Raw genomic sequence first — 20,264 nt, 5'->3', positions numbered from 1 at the left:
TATATAGATTACATCTAAATAGAATATAAGGTAGGTCTTGTATAGACCTATAGTTGCAGGGGCAACTATTAGAATCCACTTTCCCTCTCTTATATAGGTAGTCCCTTAAGTAACAGTGCCCTAGTTTAAGTTGGTAGAAAGCGCTAGAAATCTCTCTTCTAGTATTGCTAGGAATAGCGATTTGCTTTCTTATCTTCCACTTGTATTTTGCTGCGTACGTATGTGGATTCTTGCTAGTGGCTTTTTTCCTATACTGTTCAAGTTGGCTTAGCCATTCTCTCTCTCCTAGCTGCTTAATTCGCGAGCTAGTAATAGCTAGGCTAGTTTTGCTAGTAGAAGGAGGGTCTAGCTCAGTAGCTTCTTTAGCTAGGGCGTCTGCTTTTTCGTTCCCAGGGATGTCTTGGTGGCCTGGTACCCAGTAGAGGCTAGGGCGTATACCTATCTCCTCTAGTTTATTTGTTGCCTTTATACATCTAATTTGCCATTCTTCATGTACATACATAGGATTCTTTGTATCTGGGGAATGAATGAAACACGGGATATTTTTTTTTTCAATCTGAAGTTGGATGCGATGATTGTTTGTATGTAGTCTTGAACATTGAGTTGGTGGATTTATCACAGTTGTATGAATTAGCAGTCTGGGGAGTAATTTCTCTTTTCTTTCTTTGTCTCTCTCTCTCTCTCTCTCACACACACACACACACGCACATAGTATCCACCACATACACGTTAACATGGCAAATCCCACAGTGCCAATTCCAGATGAATCCAACATTCCGATACGAACAAGCACAATCATACATCGTGCTACATACCCAGCTAATATCTTCAAAATATCGCTGAATACATCTTCCAAGACCAGCTTCACCCACTTACTCATCCCACCATCCGCTACTCACTCCCCTTCACCCCACACACCAACCCACCCCCAAGGACGCCCTACGCCTCAAGAAACAAATCCAACATCTTAGCATACCGCTCAGGAAACTGGTACAAATGCCCATGTCCCGAGTCAGGATAAACATGCAACTCGGCATTCCGCATGCGCTGCTGCATAAGCCAGCTATTCGGGGTCGGGGTCATGATATCCTTTTTGCCATTCGTAATCAGCACAGGAGTTTCAATGTCCTGGATTCGCGCAAAAAAGGAGGCGTCAGACACGAATTTGCCAATGGCCGCGTTCTGCATTTGGCCGCCTGCTTCGTCGACAAATAGCGTGCGCTGCTCGCCGGGGATGGCGCGCTCGCTGAGGCGCTGCCACCATGCGTGTCCGAGGGCGCGGCTCGACTCGGAGGCGTAGAAGAAGAGATCGAGCATGTTGGCTTCGCCGGGCGAGGGCTGGCTCGCCGCTTTCATGATGCTGGCGTCGGGCGGCATGAAGCCGTCTGTGTATGCGGACTGGGTGCCTGCGAGCACGAGTTTACGCACGAGCTGCGGGTAGTCGAGCGCGAGCACCTGTGCGGTGAAGCCGCCCATGGAGAAGCCGATTACGTCGACTTTGGGGACCCCGATGGCCGACAGGAACGCCGCGATGGTCGCACCGGCTTCTTGGATTGTCGCCTGGATCGTACCCGCGCTGTGCCCGCACCCCGCGTTGTCGAAGATGAGCACGCTGCGCGTCGAGGCGATGCTGTTGAGAAGCAGTGGGTCGATCAGGTCCATGGTCCCCCGGAAATGCGTTACCCATAGCAGGGGGACTGGAGACGCCTTGCCGAAACGGCGGTATGCTAGCTTTGTGCCTTGGACGTCGACATATTGGGTTTGAGCTGTTTGGGCTGACATGGTGAAGATGTGGGCTGTGTAAGTAGTTTGTAGTCTGACTCGTAAAGAAGGGCTGGTTTGCGGGGGGGAGTCGTCGGGCGGAGTATCTGCTGACTATGAATGACTTCACTGGTGTGAATATTCGTTTTTATGTTCAGGGCGGTAGTTTTAAATTACTGATTCCGGGTGTGAATAATGAATGACTACACATGTTGTCCTTGCAGCAGGTAAGCTCTTCCTGCAGTCGTTCATTTCAAAGCATCGCATTTGATGCACGTACTACATATGTTGAGGGGAAGTTGCTGTGGCATCTCGATTAGCATCCTGGATAGGAAATTATAGTCTAAGAGCAACCAGACAGATCCTTGCTTGCTCCTTCGTTACTAACGTGTTTTGATTACTCTGTGGCGCGCAGCTGAGAGATATGAGCGCTTAGTAACTAGTAGCAATGGGAACACGCTTGGCGGATGACCACTCTGTCGTCTGCTCCACGGACATTACAGCGTGTGAATCATCCAAGTAAAGATATCACTAATGTGGTCTTGGTATAGCGAACTTGTTGCTAGAACCAGCATACTGAGGGGCTCATCGGTGAGGGTTTCACCCAACACTCATAAGCTTTACAAGCAATGACGAAGCATGCATAGATTGTAGACGCTAGCAGCTCATCCTCCTCCCAACTGTAGCTCAGAATACAACCAAAACTTAATTATCCAAAGACTTCTCAATCTAAAAATACCTCTTGCCTATCACACAAGCACAGCATTCTCCTCTGGAAACACCTCCCAGAACTGCGGATGCCCAGGCACCTTATCCTGCGCCATGAAGCAGAACCCCACAAGTCTAAATGCATTCCCAATCTCTGGTTGCGACGTCGGTCGCAATATGAGCAATAGATCCTCTTCAGAAGCCCATTGACTAACAATGTCATGTCGAGAACAGCGAAACGCTGCATCTCCCAGCCTAACCTCGGCACTCGTGATCCCCAGCGCTCCATAGGAAGCGGCACCGCGATGGCTCTCGCGCATGGTGCGAAAGACTCGGTTGTGGCGGAAGATGCTGTTCATAAGACTCGAGACACTGTCGGGCCAGTTGGTGCCAAAGGGATCGTGGCTTGCGTCTAGCCAGTCGGTTATTCTAGACATCTCCGACCATAGGTCCCGGGGATTGAGTGCCGCCCACCAGTAGCGTGTCAAGCCATGCGCCGTGCGATGCTTCTGGTCGACAGTCCTGGCTGCAAGTAACAAAAGACGAGCTAGATGAAGTCTAAAGTGCTCGTGTACCTGGTTTATTAGGTCGCCGGATAGCCACGGTCGCTCAGCCACAACATCGGGGACGATATCATTGGGTTTGGACTGGCTTTGTGGCGAAATATCCCACACCTTGGTCACATGCCCGTAGTACCACCCGGAAATTCGTAGTCCACTGCCGCCAGGCATATGGCATATTATTGCGCTGCCGGATCCCGGGTAGAATGAACGCGGCAATATAGATATGTCTTCCTGTCTCCAGTCCGGCACCCATGACGGTGCCCCGAGCTCGGGGTCACGAATGGAACCAAACGTCTGCAAGTGAAACCAAAACTCCTCATGGTGTCCGCCAACTAATATTTCCGCCAGGCCTTTGTAAATCTCCACCCAGCTTTTTGTATAGTCGACCTCAAGATGCATTGCGTTGGGCATGGGCAGATCCCACGGATCGTCTTTCGCCAATATCGATCTGGGGAACTTGCTGTTCCTGCCCAGTATGCCGTAAAGAGCGAACAGGCGATCTCTATGGTCGTAGCATTTCGCAGAGGCATGCGCCAGAAGCAAATGTGGGAGATCAGATGATTCTCTCAATGAAATACCTATTGCCATGGTCGCTGCTACATAAGGCCGATAGCTTGCCCACTGGCCCTGCACACTGTGCCGCACATCTGCTTCAGGAAGAAGTATGATTCCCCTTGAGAACCAGTGCCACGCAATCTTGTGGTATCCATAATGCACCGTGATGTCGTGTCCAAGCGCAATTTCCTGCAGGATCCAGCGCCGTGCGAACCACGGGTTGAGGAATAACTGCTGCAAGGCTATCTTTATAGGCTCATAGCTCTCGTGGTGTTGCGTTGACTTCAACAAAGAATCCCACTTTAGCTCGTCTGTAACAACGAGCCGCTTCAGATACGAGAAAGCTGCTTGCGCGTCGAATGTGCCCCCGGCGCCCAGCCAGACATGGACTTTGAGAGCAGCCCTGTAGATGTTGCCCATTAGGCGGACTTGGACAGTCTTCTCCTCCACGTCAGCCTGGTTGATACATATAGCGTCGATCCAGAGGCGCCTCTCTTTGTAAGGCTTCCGCAAATGCCGAAGCATGCAGTCGACATTTGCGGTAATAGCCAATGACGCCGTGCTCCCAAGGGACCCACTCTTAAAGAAGATCTTATGCGTAAAACTAGGCTCTCCCCAGCAGTATGACACTGCATTGAAGCCTGCTGACGAAGTCGTGTTGTTTTGAGACAATTCTTGGTCGTCGTACTCGAAATAAGCTTCGATTGGCGCTTGGAAATCGATGGCGGGGCTCAGCACAAGGATGCGGATCGTCCCATGTCTTGGGAGAGCATCGTAGACATAGTCTGACACGTGCCGCATATTATTTCTTCTGTATAGTTTGGGACCATCGGCCACTTGGATCGCTGACAGGAAACGGGCCGCTGGGAAATCTGGCCCGCCACGGTAGCAGCCGTCGCTTATGCCGGTGGCTGAAGCGCTCAGCATGGACTGTAAACGCGGGGATGTCGCATGTACTCCATGAGTAAATGCCTGAATATGTGATTGCCCATCAGGCTATGTCTGATCGCTCAACTCAAACTGAGCGAATATTCAACACTCCCAGTAGAATGATGGAGCGATGATGCAGTGCTATCTTGAACGGAGGCGGGGCAAGGCGCACTGCAATCACCGCAGTACGCATTCTCTCTGCTAAATGGCGGATGCGTAGCTAGGGCGCAAATCTGTTTGTTTTTTGACAAGGGCCATGCGTTGTTCAGAAAACGCCGCGCGTATAAGCAGCTTGATTGTTTGGCCGAGAGATTAAGGTTGGTAGCCAGTTGAGTTTCCGCCCCGGCCAATCACGGATCTCCGGGCTTAGCCACTTTGCAACACTGCCACCGTTGTAAGCACCTATTATTGCCCTCGCCAGGCGGGTGACGCGAGCAGCCTTACGCCCAGTCCGCCGTACGCCGGTGGAGCAGCCGTAGCAAAAGTACGCAATGGCTCCCATTGGTTGAAATGGGCGAAGCCTTGTGCTGGCTTCTGCGGGGTGGAGGCTAGGACACACGTAATGGCCCTCACCGTGGTCGGCTCACCTTATCGTGACCGTGTGCGTAAGTAGAGGTCAGCAGACGTGGGTATAAGATGGGCGAATCCCCAGATTCAGGCATTTGTATCATCATGTCTTCAACTCAGGCAACGATGCAAAGATCTCTCACCTTCAACGTTGATTGTGTTTCTCCACAAGAACCAGCACAGCCTCGCATAATGTCGACAAACCAGGCAGCAGTAAAGGAGGCCCATGTGGTGCAGGGCAGGGTGATTTGGCTGCCAGTGGAGGAGGATCTGCCCCAGGGAGCGGTTCAGAGAGTAAATGGCAGATGCGTTGACGAAGGCATCTACGGACATCCAGTTGTTGTGGTTTCGCGGCCTGCCGAGGACAGCCATACAGTTCACTTCCAGATTGTGAGTATGCTCTTGATCATGCGGGGGTATAGCTGACATGTCCCAGATCACCTCGAGGCAGCGCAAACCCCTTGGCAACATGTACAACAGATCAAACTTCCACCTCGGCCGTCGCAACACGTATTTGCCAATAGCATCACCGGATGCGAACTCGAAAAAGGCAGCAAAGGAGCTTCAGACGCTGAGGCTAAAAAACGGTGCCCGGTTGCAATGGGGCACACACGTAAACATCCGACACGTCTACAAGATCGATTGGTCCCTCCTAAAAGCGTATACGAATCCCGAGACACCCGATACAAAGCAGTTCCGCTTTGATCGCGAGTCTAGAAAGCGGTTGTTGGCCAAGACCATGGCCCTGGCCCATTACGAGCCTGGTTCGCAACACCGAATGCGTGCTTTGCGAGCTTTGGAGCGAAGGCGCGCCATTTTCCAATCGGCTTCCGAAAAGCAACGGCCAATGCTGCGAAGAGCACTCACCGATTCCATGCTGGCGTCGCAGTGTATCGTTCGAAGGGCCCATACTCGAAGACTATTGGTTTCGGAGGATCGTCCCATGCGGTCGGGTGCTCGATTGCCCAATCTCAAGAATAAATCCACAACCACACAAACATCCGAGGTCCAGTCGGATACAGCAGTTGGGACAAAAAGACCCAGTCCAGTGGTACGGACGATGAGACATCCATTGGACTTTCTGTTGGGACGCGTCACAGCTGGGTTCAAGGTGTCTAAGGCGACTAATGAGCCGCCTCAAAGACGAGAGAAGAGCCATATATGGACAAATGCGAAGGGTGCGCTAGCAGTCCTCGTAGCCTCAATATAAGAACAAATGAATATAAATCGTAAACGATCTTGAAAGTCATTCCACATCTTTGCTGTGAGTTTTGACCCATTTGATAGCACCAATTATAGTCTCTGATGCCATCGAATATCTCTTGTCATTTCGCAAGTCCTCGGCATAGGCTTGAAGACGTTGATAGGTCTCCGAGTGGTTGGCGTTGGAAATGTCTTGTGCGAGAGCTGTGCGTATAAAGACCCAGAGCGACTCTGACTCGATGTTGAGTTTGATGGCGTAATTCAAGACATCGCTCACGAGCTCTTGGTTCAATGAAGTGCCTAACCGAGGCATTAAATATAACAGGAAAGACCAACCGGATATGTCGCTGGGGTGTCTGTAGCACCAGGCTTTGACGTGACGAGCGAACTGGCCATTGAGCTCGCTGCTGCTAGCTTTTTGTACCATTCTACGGGCATATTGCCAGGCGTGGTAGTTCTTAGGATGCTGCTCCCCGGATTTGCACACAGCATCAAGCTCCCTGTGCCAAAAGACTGCCTTTTGATCATCCAATGCATTCGAAAGTTCGATGGTGATGAGGGCGTCTATGACCCGGGAGCGATGATACCACAGAGTTGGTGACTTGGATTGGCGGTGGAGTGGAGATGTGAGGATGCTGTCTAGAAAACAAAGTTCTCGCCGTAAAGCCTTGTGACAAGTGTTTCCAGTCGTGAGCCCGTGCTCAGCTTCTAGTCGAGCGAGCACGCTCTTACGAAAGTTTGCAGCAGTGATATGCTCTGGGTCAAAAAGAAGGATAATCTCCGTCGCCCGCATTGTTTGGTTTGTCGTGGAGGGATCACTACTCTGCTTGTTTGCGAAGAATTGTCCACGCGCTTCCACATAAGCCAAAGCGAGCGCTTTCTTTGAAATCCCCAGAGCCAGCCCATCTTGCATCAATACACCGTCTGGTGGCTGCATACCAGGAGGCAGGATCTCGATACTCACGACTTCGCTCTCATGTTTTTGCAAATACTCGCTCAACGATGCATAAGCCAGCTTTTGGAGCTCGGATGTCTGGGCAACTTTTGAATCCATCGTGCAAATTGCGGGTACATGAAGTCTTCTGGCGAGCTTGAGAGTTGACTGGGGTTGATAGTTGCTCAGGTCAGGAGTGTGGGAGTGAAGGGCCAGAAGGATGTTGGCGCACAGTCCACCGCTAGCTTGCAGGTACCAAACTCCAACGTATGACATAACGCCTTTCGCTCATCTGAACACAACGCCATGCGATGAGAGCACGTCACGTTGCGACTCCCCTCCACCATTGCCAAACATGCCGTCGCTTCTTCTGGTAGTCTTTATTCTCCAGCTGCTGCTCCACATCATCAACACGGTGGGCAAGAACACGGTCAACGAGCTGGTAAGCCCCGCACTCAATGATCAGCATGCGAGGGCCTGGAACTGACGCCGCTTCAGCTATGGGTGCTTTACAACAAACTGCCCACACCTAGTTCTGTCTCTGCAAAGAGATGCCAGGTGCTTAAGAAAGAAATTGTACAGCTGAAGCGCGAGCTGGGCAACACGTCGCCCCAGGACAACTTTTCGAAATGGGCAAAATTGGACAGGCAGCACAACAAGGCCATGGCCGAGTATCAGAAACTGGGTATGTTCGCCGGGCCATGTTATCCAAGGCATGTGTACTAACGCGCCTCTGTACAGATGGCTCCTTGCGCTCGCACCAGTCGACCTTCACGTCTGCCGTCTCGACCCTTCGCTGGCTCGGGACGCAAGGCCTCCGCTTCGTCCTACAATTCTGGTTCGCAAAGTCGCCCATGTTCTGGATGCCGGCCGGCTGGGTGCCGTACTACGTCGAATGGATTCTCAGCTTCCCGCGCGCGCCGCTGGGCAGTGTGAGCATAAATGTCTGGGGGATTGCATGCGCGAGCATGATTGCGCTTGCTGCCGAGGCGACGGCTGCAGCATGGGTTCTCATCATGCACAAGCCGACACCTGTGGCTGCGGAAAAGCAACGCGAGAAGCAGGAGACCATGGCATTCAGCGCCAGCCAGAAAACGGCGGAGAAGAAGGAATTATGATTGTCTCGCCCTTGAACAGCGAGCCTGCACGGGCGCAGCATTGAGTAGCGATGCCGCGGTCCCGTCTGTACTTGACACAACCCATGTCGGAATCAAATCATGTCTCCCATCAAAAGACGCAAAGTCGTCCTGGCTTTCGCTCTGACACTGCAACACGAGTGGGATGATCTTGGCAGATCGTTTGGCTTCTTCTAGGCTACAAATTGAACCCGTGATCGTGGAGGAGTAGCGAATCACCGAGTCTTCGAAAGAGCCATCAAACAGCAACTATCTAGGGCAACCCTGCATTCCAGCCGTGTGGAGACAAATGGCGCCGTACGGGCAATCGGACATGAAACTGCGCATTCGTACGGCGAGCTCGCGCTTGTGTCGACAAGTGCTGGGTGCGGTGGTTTGGAGGTGCGTCTGCGGTGGAGAAAGTAGAGAAGAAAAGTTGACTTGGGCGCCAAGGCCTCTCGGGCCGACGATGATCCGCAGCGCTTGGGGCAATCGGACAAGCAGGTCGGACAAACAATCAAGCAGTTTCCTGCTTGTCACCCTATGCCATCCAGTTTCTTGAGTGCGAGTGCGCCCCTTTGTTACTTGCATGGATACCAATGCCCAGGCCATGGCATTCCCCTCTTTTGTTGAATTCTCAGGACAGCATTGGCAGTGGCATTGAAGAGTGCCCACCCCTATCTCCGAGCCTCCGACACGCGTCATCGTGTTGGAAATGATCATCATGGATGGGCAACCTCGCCGACGACGACGTTGTGCTGGCTACCAAGGAGGCACATAGATACATATATGTATCTGCCAGAGCTGCTGGGCTGCTCGAGTCAGTCCGGATGCAACAGGGTGCAAACTCTGCTGGTCCGCGCGAACACTGCGTTGAGCACATTGACACTGACACTGCTCTGCCGCAGGCTTGGCTGACTTCGCCGATCCGAGTGGGTCTTGGACAACACCCTGATTCCAGCAGCGGCCATGACAGATTTTCCCGTGGGCGTGCCGACCGTGGAATGCGGAGAATGGTGGCCGTTGGCGCGCTGCGTCTGCTGCACACATTGCCCGATATGGCGTGCTTGGGGCGCCCTACTCACAATTAAACTTTGCAGCGCCGCCAGCACGACACCGGCAGCCGCCTGCTAGACGAGGGCGAGCACCATCTGCCGGCCGTGTATGCGTTCGTCTCGACGTTACCGTCGCTGAACGGCTCGCATCGACGCACGGGCGGCCAAGGGCTAATGTCGGCGGTACTCTGTCGGGTGCCTTTCAGGGCAAGCATCAGAGTCAGGCCATCCAGTAGTCATGATCGCATGCCGCTCGAGTTTTTTAGGCGCTCAGCCAGCAGCTTTCGCCCAAGACACATGACTTTACCGTATCCACACAAACGGATCAGCGCCTCCCCACAATCCGGGTCAAAAGCATTACGTGCAGTGATCGTATACAGGCGGCCACCCAACCACAAGCACGGCTGGAATAGGGTTGGAGAGGCGTCTGGGGAGGTCGGTGGAGAACCACAGGCACAGCGGGCGGCTGGCCCTGACGCTGACGCAGCCTATCGTACATACGTATGTCGCTATATACGATGATGCATACCGCAACCTTGGCCACGGTCATGGTCATGGTCCCAGACATGGGTGCTGGGTGAATGTTCCTCCAGCCCCAAACTCAATCCCTCTACAACGTCCACTTCTGCCACACGTTGGTGCCGAGTCGGCATGTTGATGATTCGAGCGCACAGCACACGGCTCAGCCTGACTGGCCGCCCGCCCGTAACATCGGCAACCGGTCAGCAAGTGCCCAGTGCAAAGGCCGGGATTTGTTGGATACCTCAAGCGGGACAGGCGCTGTGACGAAGTGGCGCCTCCTCTCCGCATGATCCCTTGATGCGCCTCCCAATGACGATCGGGGGACTCTCGCACCGGCCCACGTCCAGCCTAATTCGTTGACAAGGCGCACATTTAACAATGCAAACTCCACATCGCCCGCTTCAACTGAATTCTCCGCCTTTCCTGGGGCTGGGACTTGGCCTGTCCACGCCATATCCTCGCGTGGGCCTGCACACCGTTTGTTGCCAGCGCTTCTCTACACACGTCCGACACATCCGCCACCTGCTGCTCCTCCGACATCACCCACCACCACCACCACCACCCCAAGACCCCCTCTCGAGAACGGGGCTGGCGCCAGATAATGCCGTGGCCTGAACATCAGATTCCGAGACGTCCGCGACCGCGATAGGACCCCCCTTCGCACTCGACTTTCGTGGCCTCTCCTATGGCACCGGCATCCATCGTCTTGTCCAGCGCATCAAATGGCAACAGCCGATTCCACAGGCGACTTCCCCACCCGGGGGCCCGTGGTCATGGGCGTGTCGGCGGCGACGCTGGCCTTGTGCTCAGTGTTCGTCGGGCTTCGCCTAGTCTCGAGGTTTTTCGTGGTTAGAAGGCCTGGATGGGACGACTACATAATGATCGTCGCATGGGTCATTGCTTTTGGTGCGTCCTTCTCCATTTGCTTTGGCACGACCAAAGGCCTCGGTCGTAGGCAAAAAAATATACCGCAAGAGTGGCAGGAGCCGATGAAGAAGTCGTCCTACGTCTTCTCGGTGCTATACGTACGTACACGACGCCACGTAGCGAGATTGCTGGTGCTGATACGCCGTAGAATCCCGCTCTGATGGCAACCAAGACGTCTATCCTATTGTTTTACCTGACACTCTCCAAAACCCACAAAGTGTTTCGATGGGCTACCATTGCCACCCTTGTAGTTGTCAACGTTGGTGGCCTGGCTCTGACGATTCTAAACATTCTCCAATGCCGTCCGGTCAGCGCGGCATGGGCTTCGCCGGTTCCCAGTTCAGCGCACTGTACCAACATCGTCACCATCTACCTCTCCTCGGCTCCGCTCAACATCATCACTGACCTGGCCATCCTGTTCCTCCCCATGCCTATCCTCACGAGCATGCGGTTGCCCAAAAAGCAGAAGATGATCCTGGTCGTCACGTTTGGCTTTGGTATATTTGTAGCAGTAGTTGATGTGGTCCGCATTGCATACCTTCAAGAAGCCCAGCGCAACACTCTTGAGGCTGCTCAACAGCAAAGATCCGAATCGGGCAACGACCAGAGGAACACGGGTGATTTCGCATGGTTTTCTTCCTTTTCCTCCATGTGGAGCGCTGTCGAGGTCAATCTAGGAATCATGTGTGGCTGCGTTCCAGCTTTGAAACCACTCGTAAGGAGATTTCTGCCTGGCTGGGTCATCGATCACACTATTCGCGATACCACGACGCATACGAGTGATGAGCTCGTCTTCCATCCCGACATTATCGATTCTCGCAGGCGCTCGGACCCATTGACGCCTCCCATATCCCCGTTCAGCAAACCTCCTACAGCCCGCAGGAGTGCCAGTGACGAACCAATACCCATGATGGATTTCCTGACGACACCTGATATGACCGAGTTGCCCCGACTAGCAGCGTCAAATACGAATGCCACGTCTGCCCACACTCAACGCCAACAGGTGACTTTCTTCGACTTTGTCAACACCGGACAGAAAAAGAACATTACCTTGCGAAGCAACCGAGAGTCTGTGTACCCTGTAATCATGGTGACGATACTTTTTGCAGTTTGGGGTTTCGCCTATGGGTTTCTGGATGTTCTGAATTCGCGGTTTCAAGAAGTCGCCCGTACCAGTGATTGGGAGACGGTGGGCCAGCATTCTGCCTATTACGTCGGCTATCTAGTCGGGCCACTGACTTTTGGGCGCCTTGTCTTCAAGGCGTATGGATTCAAGGCTTGCTACATGGTTGGTTTATCCGTCTACGCTTGTGGGACCCTCGTCTTCTGGCCCTCGGCAGTACTGAATTCTTTTCCCGCGTTTCTCATTTCAAACTTCATCACTGGCGCAGGACTCTCGACGCTCGAACTCAGCGCAAACCCTTTTATAGCGCTTTGCGGGCCACCAGAGTATGCCGAGGCACGATTGAACTTGTCACAGGCTGTACAAGCTGTGGGCACCATCATCTCTCCGCTGTTGGCAAAAAAGGTCTTGTTTCCCGCCAACGCAGCGAGCCTCATCGACGTCCAGTGGACGTATCTCGGCATCTCGTTCTTCAACATTGTCCTCGCTATTGTTTACTTTTACGTGCCGCTCCCAGAGGCCACAGATGAACAGCTCGAAGCCGCTAGCGAGCGCACTGTACCCTGCGCACGCGAAGCTACAGTCAATCTTGGATCCCGGCCCGTCAGGATTCTCTGGATAAGCCTGGGCATGGCCGTGTTCTCGCAGTTCTGCTACGTCGGGGGCCAGGAGTCGACGGCTACTTCGTATGCAGAATACCTCCGTCATATCATACCGAGGGTAGACACTGTCTCCCATCAAGCCATTGGCCACACAGCCTTCGCCGCATCGCGCTTCCTTGCTGCCATCATCGATATTTGGGTGAAACCGCGCTACAGTCTCCTCGTCTTTTACCTGGGCGCCATTGCCTTTGGCGCCGCCGCAATCCATGCGACGGGCGCGACGGGCGCCGCCATGATCGCCATGGTCATGTTCTTCGAAGGCCCTATTTTCCCGCAAATCTTCGCCCAAGGCATCCGCGGCATGGGCAAACACACCAAAGACGCATCCGCACTCCTCACCTCTGCTATTGGCGGTGGCGCCGTCTTTCCTCCCATCATGTTCGCAACTCTAAAAGTATACAGCCCCAAACTGGCCTTTTGCGTCATCGTCTCCGCATACGTAGCTGGCACCCTGTATCCAATCTACCTCAACGCGATCCCCGCCGCCCGCGCCCTATCCGATCCCGTGCGCGACGAGCAGACGAGGCGCGAGAGCGAGGCCGAGGAAAAAGAGAGGAAGAGGAGGAAGAACAATCGGCAGGGCTCTTCTTCTTCTTTCAACATGAGCTTCGCGAACTTGGCGCCCTGGCGCAAAGCCAAGAAGAGGCTTAGTCTGACAAAGACTTATGGGAAACCCCCGGATTCACCTCCGGTAGAGCATAGAGAGCGTAGAAGTTGGCCCGAGGGTCTTGCGCCTCGAAGCGATAGCTTGGCCATTGAGCCAGTGATTTCGCGCAGTTTGACGGGTAGTAGTAGTTGTTTGACTGGGAGGTGATGTCTCTCTTTTTTTTTCTTGGTTCATTTGCGCTTTCCTTATTTATCAGACTTTTCTTTTTCTCTATCTCTTTTCTGAATCAGGGCTGGGTTGGGTCATGGGATGGTTATTTGTTTGCCTTTACTACGCACGATACCACGGGTTTTTTCTTTGTACATATACATTGCATTTCCTCGGCGTCTTTCTTTTCTTCGATTTTTCTTTGCTGTTTCGCCTTGTAAGATACCCACGGTAGGCGGCAATAGTAGTAGCGGCAGTATTAGTACTAGTGGTGGAGGCGGGCGTAAAGGGAGGAAACGGGAACGGAAACAGAGAGAAGAGGCGGGGAAAAGAGGACGAGAAAAGCGGGTGGCGTACTCGTGATTCTCTCCCTCCACCCCACGCATATACATACAATTAGAGTTATCCTAGTCTACATCTATACACGCATGTAGCTTAGGTCGATTGACCCCCAAAAAAATCATTTATAAATGCGATGGATCGAGCTGATGAGAATTATCCTACCTATCTACACATTTTTACCACTCCTCCCTCTCTCGCTTCCATCCCTTACATATGTTCTCTCGCGTGTGCATGCCTACATGCATCCATACTCTTCCGAAAGAAACATCTCCCAACTTTTTTTTTCTCTCCAATCACGCTCTGGATGCAGCCTAGCTAGCTATGACATTCAAGCCTTTAACATGTGAACTATATCTGTAGCTTCTTAGCTGTAGCTGTGACATTACCTGACTCCCCCCCCTCTCCCCCTAACGTATTCCCCAGCGTATTTCCCAACGTATTCCTCAGCACACCCCCAGCGCACCCCGAAATCGCCTCTACGAAATTAAAATCTTAAGTACCTCCAAAAAAAACGTAAAAGCCAGCGTTGTATAATTTGAATTCAAGTGGGGGCAAAAAGGTTGAAAGGTTGAAAAAAGATAAGAATGAGTAAGGATCTAAGGACATTTGGTACTACATAGTTGGAAAGTAAGACATTGGAAAAGGAAAGTAATAAGATGGAATAATAAGACCGAGAATGTGCCAAGTTTGAACTTCTTTCTTTCTCTCTTTCTCCCTCTCTCTTTTCCACCTGTGCATACATGCATACATGCATGCGTGTATATATATATATATATATATATATATATATAAAGCGTCAAATCCAAACCACAAGCCTCAAAACGCAAGACGCACAGTGTGAAGATGAAGATGATGATGAAGGAAAATACAAGGAAAATGAAAGAGAAGAGAAGAGAAGAGAAGAGTAGAGTGGAATAAAAACGCTATACTTGAGGAGAAAAGCAAAAGGAGAAAGGGGGGAAAGCAGAGAAACCAAGTACGTAAGCAGAAAAAGACACGATCATGAGTAGTATTCTTTACATATGTGATATATGATATATGATACATGTACCATGTATGCTTCCCCTTGTCTATCTAAGCCAGGCGCAAAAAGAAAAAAAAGAAAAGAAAGAAAAAGAGAAGAGAAGAAGAGAGAACGCCCTAGCTATGCCGCCCAAAAAAACACCGAAACAAACAAACCAAAAGAGGCCATAATTTCTTCTTCTTCTTCTTCTATATTCTTATTGACAAATAACATGTTCTCTTTCCTCTCTCTCTCTCTCTCGCTCTTTTCATCATATGATTCTAGCCATTTTTCAAACTCGAAACTCGTGTATGTATGTAATACAGAGCGAACAAAAGACTGCACGTGGCATATGCAAGACGCCCCCCCCCCCCCCCCAAAAAAAAAGGGAGGGAGGGAGGGAGATTTGACAAACATGTGTGTAATGTTTAATGTTACAAAGCGAAAAGGGCAATGAGAGCAGCAGCCATGATGGTAGTAGCGTATGTAGGAAGCAAAGGGAAGCTAGCAATCGACGTGGTACCGCAGCACTTGCGGGTGTACGTGACGTTGTTGGCGCGGGCAGCGACTTCAAAGACGGAGCCGTTTGTAGGGCCCTCGTTGTAAAAGTCGACGAGGAGGAAGTTTGGAGGACGGCCCCAGTCATCTTTTTGAAAGAAAAAAATCAACATTAGCTAGTTGGTAGAATAGTGTAGTGCAAAAACTTACTAGTGCACGTGTTGGCCATGAGACCCAGACTGCCTTCTCCCTCGAGGCCGTTTGTTTGCTTGATGCGGGCGACGTTGGGAACGAGGAGGTTGAGGCCGGCAAACGAAATTTCGGCGTTGAGGTTGTGGTTGGCCATGTAGAGGATTTCGCGCATCTTTTGCTCCGACATGCCCTCCGGGCGGCCGAGGTTGCAGGGGAAGGCGATGTCGGTGGGCGAGAATTTCGTTTCCCACATGTTGAAGAACTCCCAGAGGATGTACGGCACGGCGTCTGTGTCGTAGTTGTAGTCGATAAAGGTGATGACGCGGTCGTTGTTGAGGATCAGCTCGCCGAGCGTGGGCCAGTCGTTGAGCTCCATGGCAGTCTTGGGCGGTTGGTAGATGTACTTGCGAAGGCCCGAGGCTTCAATGGGCTCTGCAAAGTTGACCGACGTAACGAGGGGCTTGCCGTCTGCGGTTTTCTTGTCCCAGTCCGAGTTTCCAAAGAGAATGGTGACGACGTCAAACGGGTGGGCCTCTACCCATTCAGTGACTTGGCGGAGGTAGTCCTCGACTGTGCCGGCGTTGAGCAGGTCGCACGAGGAATGGCAGTAGTACAAGGTGCCATTGACATAGTGGGCTGAGCCCTGCAGCATGCGGATTCCGTCGTCGAGTTGCTGCTTGACCGAGTATTGTTGGTTGCGCGCAATGTTGTTCTTGCGCGTGTAGGGCGAGTTGTGGGCGCAGACCTCGGTGATGTTGGAGTACTTGCGGTTGCAGAACTCGAGATAGTTGTTGCACGGCTGCGTGTTGGATGGCAGGGGAGGCGCTGTGCCACTGCCAGTTGGTGTCATGGTCCTGTTTCCATTTCCGATGTTGGTGATGGGCTGGCCGCTGGTTGTGGTGCCATTGGACGAGCGGGTCTGGCCCGACGAGGCCGAGACAGGCGAGGTGACGGTCGCAAAGGTGCTGCCTTCAAAGTCCGAGGGCACCGTTGGATTGGGCGCAAGGTCGTCGCCGGTAAGACTCCGTTGGGAACCCGACAATGTGACGACGGATGGTGATGGGGAGCTACTTTGGGCTGCAGCAAGACCCGCTAGCCACAGCAGCGAGACAACAGCTCCTTTCATGATCGCCACAGGGGTAGGACGCTCTCCAGATGTGGCTAAACAAAGTGCTCTCGAGCGAGTGTAAAGGCTATTACAGCAGACGGGATCGGTATCAGTTCAGTAGTGAAGAAGGGAAAAACGAAAAGGGCGGATTGGCGAATGGATGTGTTGCAGCGCAGCCGTGTTTCACCAGTGTGCAGGGTGTGGCCAGGGCGAGGGCCTAGATTAGGGTGGTGTAAAGTGGCAAAGGAGGCCCGCTTCCAAACGAGGGAGGATGGAGGATGGGGAATGGGGAATGGGGAATGGGGAATGGGGAGAAGTGGGTTAGGCAGGACGAAGACTAGCAAAAGACGAGAAGGTGGAATCAAGGGGGGCCGTCGAGGCAGATGAGGCGCTGGACGCATCGATTGTTTTGCAAGCGCGCGGACGGGCCACGGGTGGAAAGCTGGGCACTGCTGGGCGTGAAAGCGTGCGGGTGACGTCGTAGTGCAATGCCGGCCTATCGCTTCGCCTTGGGCGACTCGGTGATCTGCAAGAGACGGCGGTGGCTGGCTCTGGCGACACGTCATGGCCAGCCTGCGAGTGTGCCCGGCGCAGCATGGTTGGCTTGTAGAAACATTAGAATATAGTAGACGAGGAATTCCAGGCGCTCCAGAAGCACCGCCAAAGGTCCAACGGGCGGCGCGGCATAGTGTAGCGAGTCAGTGGCATGTCGTGATGTGTGGCTGTGCTGTACTCGGGGCTTGTGCTTGTCTGTATGGTGGCTAGGGCGCTCAACATGTCCACATGCACGCTCAATCCGGCAATATACACGCGTAATGCCCATGTTTATGTATTCCCCCATCCTATCCACACATACATGCACACTCACAACTCAGCCTCACGCATTCGACCCCCCGCTGCTGAAGAAGTCCTCAAACCGGCTCTTGCCCCTCAGCGCCTCAATCTCGCGCTGCAGCACGTCGATGCGGTAGTTCTTGAACGCCTTCTCGATGCGCTGCCTGCTCTCCGCGTCCCTGGTAACCACCCGCGATGCGCTCGCCGTCCCCGTCAGCAGGCCCAGCTCGCCGCCCAGGAACAGGCCGCCGACCGAGAAGAAGAAGAAGGCCGCTGCGTCGCCCCATCGCGACGGTCCGCGCATCTGCGCCGTCATGTCGGGGATGGGCTCGGTGCGGCCGTCTGCGAAGCGCACCTCTACTGGCTTCTCCATGGCCCGGAACGCCTTGAAGTAGGCGAGCCGCATCGCCCGCAGACGGAACGCCGTGTAGATGCCCAGTCCCAGCCCCAGTGCCGACGCGAAGCCCGCGTGCCGAGACACCTTGCCCGCTGCTGTCTTGAGGATTTCGCGATCTTGCTCGTTGAGGCTACCAAGCGTCAGTCATCTCCATTGCCTCGCCAGCTCTGGCTCCAAGGCCCGCGCGACTTACTCATGCTGCATGTGCTCCTCTGCCAGTTGCTGCAGGTCTTTGGAGCGGCGCTCGCGGAAGGCTGCTAGCGATTCGGCCATTGCTGCTTAGCACTTGGCAATGTCTAGTTGTTTGACACCTGTCACCCTAGGGCGCCGACGCCTCCCGTGGCTTTTAATACTTGTCGTCAAGTCTCCTGATGATTCTGCACCCGCTCCCGCAACCATGACATCATGCGGACTTGACGGAACCCAGCCATGCCGCTACGCTTCAAACAGTGGGGCCTATGCTTCACAAGAATTCATTGGCTTCGGCCAAAATGCTAAAACTACCCTATGCTGCCCTCCAAATACAGATTCCGCCGTGTTTGTCTTTCGTTGTACCAAACGCCGTGCCCACAGAAAGCCCATCAACGCCGCGATATATGCTAGGCTATCAAGAGCCGAGTCATGGCCAAGCGCAACCCCATGCCCAAAAACCACAAAACAGACACCCAGATGCCCTACGGCTTGGACTTGACCTCAGGCTCTGCAGCGCTCGCCTCTTGGTTTCGAGTCACGTTGCCCGTGCTGGCCCCTTCGCCAAAGAAGATGACTTCTACCGTCAAGTCGTCCCGGTACCGCCGAGAAAACGGACTCGGCAGCGTGAGCAGAGCACTCAGTTGATCTTGGTCCTTTCCTCCCAGCGCGTTGCGCACAAGATGGGTAGCTGCATTCTTGTCTTCCACCACGAACCGCTCGTTGAGGCTCGTCTTGGTGCCCCACTGCTGCTGACGGATGGGCGCCCGCTGGCCCTCTCCCTTTTCACCTGCTGCCTGCTCGACTGGGAGCTGCTGGCTAGACCACCAACTCTTGAGCCATGATTGCGTTTGCGACCCTTGGCCACCTGGGTTGCCCTGAGCATCGAGCCACTGGCCCACCAGACCAACAACCTCCTCATTGGTCAGCATTTCCCACAAGCCGTCCGTAGCCATGACGACAAAGTCGCCCTTTTCCGGCTCCACCTTGGTTGTGGTGATGACGGGCTCAGCAGTAACATAGGGAGGTGTCTTGAGTAGTGCCGAAGGTGTTCGTGCGAAATACGACTTTTTCAACTCGGCGTTGGTCTCGAGCGACCATTTGTAGTATGCGTCGCCAAAAGCACGAGATGGTTCCAGTCCGCCGAGAATGCGGCCATTTCGGACTACGTTGGGTTCGCCAGGATGCTCCCTGCGCAACCGCTCTGCTTCGCTGGTAGTTCCACCCGTCTGATCTTCGGATAGCGGGGTTGCGGTCCATTTGCCATTGGCACCACGTCGGCCGAGAATCGCGCGCGAGTCTCCAGTGCACGCCACTCGCAGGAGCTTCGAACGGCTGTCGTAGAAGGAAAGAAGAGCGCACGAGCCAGATAGCGCGGGTGCAAGCAGCTCAGCGGCGGCCACCTTGGACTGGGCCTTGCGCACCTTCTTGACAGACTCGTGCACAATCTCGTTGTCCAGCTTGGTGAAGCCAGTCTTGATTGCTCGGTCGATGGCGTCCGGGTTGGGAAAATGTAGTGATGGGTCTTCGAGAGCGGCTTTGTATGTCGTGTTCAGCTCGCGCGCGACGTAAGAGATGAGCGTTTGACGGAGTTTGGCAGACGTAACCCAGCCACTGTATCAGTTAGTAGTAAACAACTATGCCATCTGGCTCTCGACATACCTGTGACCGTCGAATACGCCCCAGAACATCCAGTCGCTGGCAGGCGCGCCGTTGTCGGTAGCCGCCAGATTGGACGGGACTTCAATAATCTTCTCCGCATGGTCGTCTTCAATGGGGTCGTTGCTGGGTATCTGCACAACGTCGTATCGCACCACCCCCTGTCCCCTTCCCACCAGCCACGACTCCTCGTTCTTCCTCAGCTTGGCTGTGGCTTGCTCTGGGTCCAGCATCTCCAGCACCTTTCTGCCGTAGTCATCCGTCTCTTTGGAGATGGGGGCTGTGCCCGTAATGGTGCCCGTGTATAGCTCTCCAGGGCCCACGACAAGCGCCTTTCTGGTCTGCTCACTGCCTATGGCGCTCGTGAGGTTCTTGGCCTGGTCCGCGGGGGAATGCGAGTGGTTCGTCGACCGGTTGCCGTTGATGGCATAGAAGGCACCAGAGGCGACGGCGGCAGCCACCAGCGCACCTGTCAGTGCTCGGTATTGCATGGACGAAGTGAGGACGGGAGGAGAGGCACGCAGCCGCAAGTGGGAGTGAGCCCGGCTGATTAGGCCATTGCTTGGCACGAGGACGCTGCCGCGGGTGCGAGGGAGCTTCCGC

At 53.6% G+C, this 20,264-nt stretch overlaps 9 protein-coding genes across 9 annotated transcripts; 3 read left to right on the top strand and 6 right to left on the bottom strand.

Annotated features, from left to right (window-relative positions):
• Nucleotides 1–955: 955 nt before the first annotated feature.
• SETTUDRAFT_169605 (uncharacterized protein) lies at nucleotides 956–1,763 on the bottom strand (the record flags this gene model as incomplete). The annotated part of the gene is made up of 1 exon (XM_008028424.1): nucleotides 956–1,763. A coding segment is annotated over exon 1 (542 nt), but the record flags the coding sequence as incomplete, so codon positions are not given.
• A 2,007-nt stretch (nucleotides 1,764–3,770) lies between these two features.
• SETTUDRAFT_111105 (uncharacterized protein) lies at nucleotides 3,771–4,388 on the bottom strand (the record flags this gene model as incomplete). The annotated part of the gene is made up of 1 exon (XM_008028423.1): nucleotides 3,771–4,388. A coding segment is annotated over one exon (618 nt), but the record flags the coding sequence as incomplete, so codon positions are not given.
• Nucleotides 4,389–5,205: 817 nt separating this feature from the next.
• SETTUDRAFT_169604 (uncharacterized protein) lies at nucleotides 5,206–6,329 on the top strand. Its single transcript, XM_008028422.1, has 2 exons — nucleotides 5,206–5,474; nucleotides 5,521–6,329. Exons 1-2 carry the CDS (start codon nucleotides 5,277–5,279, stop codon nucleotides 6,292–6,294), a joined length of 972 nt encoding a protein of 323 aa, XP_008026613.1. The 5' UTR covers nucleotides 5,206–5,276; the 3' UTR covers nucleotides 6,295–6,329.
• Nucleotide 6,330: 1 nt separating this feature from the next.
• SETTUDRAFT_111159 (uncharacterized protein) lies at nucleotides 6,331–7,341 on the bottom strand (the record flags this gene model as incomplete). Its single annotated transcript, XM_008028421.1, has 1 exon — nucleotides 6,331–7,341. One exon carries the CDS (start codon nucleotides 7,339–7,341, stop codon nucleotides 6,331–6,333), a length of 1,011 nt encoding a protein of 336 aa, XP_008026612.1.
• Nucleotides 7,342–7,576: 235 nt separating this feature from the next.
• Nucleotides 7,577–8,339, top strand: SETTUDRAFT_161753 (uncharacterized protein; the record flags this gene model as incomplete). The annotated part of the gene is made up of 3 exons (XM_008028420.1): nucleotides 7,577–7,663; nucleotides 7,720–7,906; nucleotides 7,963–8,339. 3 exons carry the CDS (start codon nucleotides 7,577–7,579, stop codon nucleotides 8,337–8,339), a joined length of 651 nt encoding a protein of 216 aa, XP_008026611.1.
• Nucleotides 8,340–10,456: 2,117 nt separating this feature from the next.
• Nucleotides 10,457–13,889, top strand: SETTUDRAFT_169602 (uncharacterized protein). Its single transcript, XM_008028419.1, has 2 exons — nucleotides 10,457–10,938; nucleotides 10,989–13,889. The coding sequence occupies exons 1-2, from the start codon at nucleotides 10,636–10,638 to the stop codon at nucleotides 13,437–13,439; spliced, it is 2,754 nt and encodes a 917-aa protein (XP_008026610.1). The 5' UTR covers nucleotides 10,457–10,635; the 3' UTR covers nucleotides 13,440–13,889.
• A 1,329-nt stretch (nucleotides 13,890–15,218) lies between these two features.
• On the bottom strand, nucleotides 15,219–16,600 carry SETTUDRAFT_161751 (uncharacterized protein; the record flags this gene model as incomplete). The annotated part of the gene is made up of 2 exons (XM_008028418.1): nucleotides 15,219–15,430; nucleotides 15,493–16,600. 2 exons carry the CDS (start codon nucleotides 16,598–16,600, stop codon nucleotides 15,219–15,221), a joined length of 1,320 nt encoding a protein of 439 aa, XP_008026609.1.
• An 859-nt stretch (nucleotides 16,601–17,459) lies between these two features.
• Nucleotides 17,460–18,086, bottom strand: SETTUDRAFT_29002 (uncharacterized protein; the record flags this gene model as incomplete). The annotated part of the gene is made up of 2 exons (XM_008028345.1): nucleotides 17,460–17,943; nucleotides 18,007–18,086. The coding sequence occupies 2 exons, from the start codon at nucleotides 18,084–18,086 to the stop codon at nucleotides 17,460–17,462; spliced, it is 564 nt and encodes a 187-aa protein (XP_008026536.1).
• A 401-nt stretch (nucleotides 18,087–18,487) lies between these two features.
• On the bottom strand, nucleotides 18,488–20,152 carry SETTUDRAFT_111300 (uncharacterized protein; the record flags this gene model as incomplete). Its single annotated transcript, XM_008028417.1, has 2 exons — nucleotides 18,488–19,616; nucleotides 19,665–20,152. 2 exons carry the CDS (start codon nucleotides 20,150–20,152, stop codon nucleotides 18,488–18,490), a joined length of 1,617 nt encoding a protein of 538 aa, XP_008026608.1.
• Nucleotides 20,153–20,264: the final 112 nt, after the last annotated feature.

This window comes from Exserohilum turcica, assembly GCF_000359705.1.
Source record: "Exserohilum turcica Et28A unplaced genomic scaffold SETTUscaffold_24, whole genome shotgun sequence".
Lineage (NCBI taxonomy): Eukaryota > Fungi > Ascomycota > Dothideomycetes > Pleosporales > Pleosporaceae > Exserohilum > Exserohilum turcicum.
The sequence above is the reverse complement of the archived record's forward strand: the minus strand, read 5'-3'. Positions and strand labels throughout refer to the sequence as shown.

Coding starts and splice junctions, on each gene's coding strand:
- SETTUDRAFT_169602 (XM_008028419.1), top strand. CDS start 10,636: ATGGCAACAGCCGATTCCACAGGCGACTTCCCCACCCGGGGGCCCGTG. Junction 10,939..10,988: donor ACGTCTTCTCGGTGCTATAC/GTACGTACACGA, acceptor GATACGCCGTAG/AATCCCGCTCTGATGGCAAC.
- SETTUDRAFT_169604 (XM_008028422.1), top strand. CDS start 5,277: ATGTCGACAAACCAGGCAGCAGTAAAGGAGGCCCATGTGGTGCAGGGC. Junction 5,475..5,520: donor ATACAGTTCACTTCCAGATT/GTGAGTATGCTC, acceptor GACATGTCCCAG/ATCACCTCGAGGCAGCGCAA.